The following is a 3,541-nucleotide window of genomic DNA, read 5'->3' as shown; positions in this document are numbered from 1 at the left end:
CGGGTGTGTGCGTAAATCCCTTCCTTGTAGAAAGGTGAATACTGGTAGGAGAGAGGTCTTGGGGTTTTATGTCAAGGGTGGAGACTGGGGTTTAATCTGGGGGGAGCTTTTCAGGAAATGACAGCATTAGAACTTTAATTTAGGTTTCCTTCTGCAAGCGAATCTGCTTTGCCTCCACAGCTCGGGGTCTTCAAGACTTACCGACTTTGAAGCTCTCTTCATGGCACCATTGCGTTCCAGTCAATTCTCCTAAAAATTAAGGACATTAATCTGTTCTTTGCTACCAGATAGGTGTTAAATTGAGAAAGTCTGGCTCAAAGAAATCTCAGGTGCTTTGTGAAAATAGACATTTCAAAGCCATTGTTATTTTCTTCCAGTCCTTCATAATCTCACTGAAAATGTACACCGTCCTGTCTGCCTTGATCATGTTTTTAATGAAAACCTTAATGTTTTCATAGTTCTCTCAATGGTGTATCTGAATAAAGCATATATTGCCTAGCGTCGTGAAATGACTAGTAAGGTGCATCTCCTTGTCCATTCATCTATCCTATACCTGTTTATCACCACAGTTATGTTTGACTGAATTGAAGGCAACTTAAAAGTTGCTGGGGAGCCAACCCTTGTTTTTCTCATGTTTTTCTTCAGAGCTGGGTCATCTGCCATACCTAAATTAGATAGTTCCAAACTGAACGCCGAGCTTTTTGATGTATTCGCCTTGGTGTTGCTAAAGTGCATTTTGTAGACAATTGGAAACAATTGTTTCTCTGTCACAATTTTCTGGCATGAAAAATTTGAATAGCTGCTTCATGAACTTAATGGTGGTGGCGACTTAGAACACGTTAACACTGAAGTCTGCACAGTTTGCCTTGTTGTGCTTAATCACCAACTTCTGAAAAACAGCATAAAGTCTCTTAGCCCTTTATTCTACAGTGCACAATGCAGAAGATGCTTCTCGCGTAGTGCTGTGTGCTTTGGAATACTTCTCGTAACCTCCCTGTTTTTCCTGTACAGGATATTGTTCTTTACAAGTATCTGACAATAAACTGCTAATCCCTGAGAAATAAAAAACTTACATCTTTTCCTGTAGGTATGGGGCATGGAAATGAACATGGCCATGGCAAAATGGAACTCCCTGACTACAGGCAATGGAAGATAGAGGGTACGCCTCTAGAGAAAGTCCAGGAAAGGCTAGCTAAACGGGGTCTTAGAGATCCATGGGCTCGGTAAGTGCAAGAGCCTCAAGAATAATCTTGTTACGTCATCTTGTAGTATCACCTGGACTTCGTCATTGCAGATTGTTCTTTGCTTAGTAAAAATAGTGAAAATGCACCTGGAACGTATTAGTCAGGAAGCAATAGGCTTATTCCCCTAAAAAAGTGGATGCAGCTTCATATCATAAATTTAATGTAAATTAACCTGACTTCTAGTTAAATCTTTATTTATTTTTTTGTGTGGAGGTCATATCTTGCATCACTTTGACAAGTCTCCACATTTTGCAGGGCACCCTTGCACTTTATGATGTTTCATGATGATACAGATCAAGCACAATGACCAATACCTCGTCCACAAAAACACTTAAGTAATATTAGGTCTTCCACAGGAGTAAGCAAAGAGATTCTGTGCTCAGATCTTGCTGAAGTTGATGGAACTTACACTGACATTCTGAGTAGGAATAACATTCCTCGTGGTGGTAACAGAAACAGTTACTCAAAATTTTGCACCTATCAGGAATGAAATCAAGAAACTCCAGAAAGACAAATCCCATTTGATAAAGGTTTTAGAGGATGGAGCAGAGAATGCCAAAGAACTGGCTGCCCCCATCTAACAAGAAATAAGATGACTGCTGGGATTTCAGTAAAAACTGCTGAATAGTTGCAAGGACTTACATTTCCTGGGACAGGCATTTTGTTATTTGTATCTTTTATTTGAAAACAAGAAATATGCTAGTATTCATTATGGAATTTGAGTCAGCTGTGCATTTCATTTTGCTAAGCAGTGAATGATATAATGGAAGATAAGATTTTTACCTCTTACGTTGTCCCATTCTACAATGAATACCTTCTCTTTTTTTAACTAAAGCTGTTCTGGATTATTTAGACAGCTGTTAAAACAGGGCTTGATCTATTTCTCCAGCATAATGAATTATGTAAAACTTTGCTCGAGGACTCTGATCTTGGGGAATAAAAACAATAAATGTCTTGTGCTGTGTAGACTGGTTCTTCTGTAAGGGAAAAGCTGCATGAGCAAACTATTCCAGGAGCTTTCTCAGAAAAGGCTTTACTTCAAACCAGTACAAGAAAAATAAAAGAGCAAACAGGGAATTTGTTAAGAAGTTGTTATGTGCTATAACCTCTAGAGGGGTTTGGAATTGGCAGCACTTTTTGCCTTCCTTTGAAACAGTTTAAGGCTGTAAGCATAGAGTAAATCGTAGTTTTGATGATGATAAGAATCCTTTGATTCTTATTTCTTTGATTTGTGAGTCCTTAGGATTATCAGTTACCAGTGAACTTTCCAGGCATGGGTCACATTTACATTCCTTCTATTCCTGTGGAGTGCAAGCAGTGTTAACTTTTTCTTTCCCCTTTGCTTCAGATGAAATTGTTTTCAGGAAGCAATAGGCTTATTCTCCTAAAAAAATGGACACAGCTTCATATCATATATTTAATGTTAATTACTCTTTCACTGGCACCCCCTTGCCATGGAAAAAGAGCTTGCGTGCCCGTGTGAGGTTGAGAGCTCTGCTGGTGATGGCATGTGCCTCCAGTGGGGTCTCCCAAGCCAGACAGGTCTCAACTGAAGGGTCAGACAAAGTGTGTCCACGGGCAGGATGGGCTCACTAGCCTTCGGGCAGCCATCCTAGGAGGACAACTCTGACTCCAAACCTGGGCAGATGGAGCTCGTTTAGCCTTGTAAGGCATCCATCATCTAAGAGAAGGATACTCTAAACAAACCTATGACCTGAGGACTTCGCTGTCACTGTCCAAGCTCGCTAGGCCCTGGCAGATGAACCTCAGGTGTAAAGGGTGGAGCCAGTTCCGCGCACGCTGCGCCTCACCTAAAAAATCCACCGCGCAGGCCCGGAGGGTGCACTCATCGCTTGCAGTGAGCGTGGGAAAAGCTCTTCCCAGATCTTCGTTTGCGAAGCCAAGCTGTGATGATGATGATGAATATAAATTAACCTGACTTCTAGTGTATATACTTTCAAGTACGCTGTTCAGGAAGTGCTTTAGAACAGCAAACTGGAAAAGAGCTTGCGTAATATTTGTTGCTACTCCTAGATAAAAAAAAAATAATGTTTTGCTGGTGAAATAATGGGATTGAGCCAGTTATGTGAGGAGTTGAAGTAAGGAACAAAGTCAAAGCATGAGATGATTCCTCCCAGACTTTGCAAATTTTATGTAAGGTAATATTTCAGTGCCATAGGAACAAGTGCAAGTATGATGCCAATGTTCCTTAACAAAGGAGAAATTGAAGTATCGGTTTATTTGCTTCAGTAATCTGGAAGAAGATTGCATTATTAATATCTTGCACTGGAAGTTGT

At 40.5% G+C, this 3,541-nt stretch overlaps 1 protein-coding gene across 1 annotated transcript in view; it reads left to right on the top strand.

The window, feature by feature from the left end:
• The first annotated feature begins 1,085 nt into the window (after positions 1–1,085).
• NDUFB3 (NADH dehydrogenase (ubiquinone) 1 beta subcomplex, 3, 12kDa) overlaps positions 1,086–3,541 on the top strand; it is a 3,888-nt gene continuing 1,432 nt past the window's right edge. Inside the window, exon 1 of the mRNA XM_010142210.1 lies at positions 1,086–1,223. Coding sequence (XP_010140512.1) covers positions 1,090–1,223 — 134 coding nt within the window. The 5' untranslated portion in view covers positions 1,086–1,089. The remainder of the gene's footprint in view (positions 1,224–3,541) is intronic.

This window comes from Buceros rhinoceros, unplaced genomic scaffold (genome assembly GCF_000710305.1).
Source record: "Buceros rhinoceros silvestris isolate BGI_N320 unplaced genomic scaffold, ASM71030v1 scaffold46288, whole genome shotgun sequence".
NCBI lineage: Eukaryota > Metazoa > Chordata > Aves > Bucerotiformes > Bucerotidae > Buceros > Buceros rhinoceros.
The sequence above is the reverse complement of the archived record's forward strand: the minus strand, read 5'-3'. Positions and strand labels throughout refer to the sequence as shown.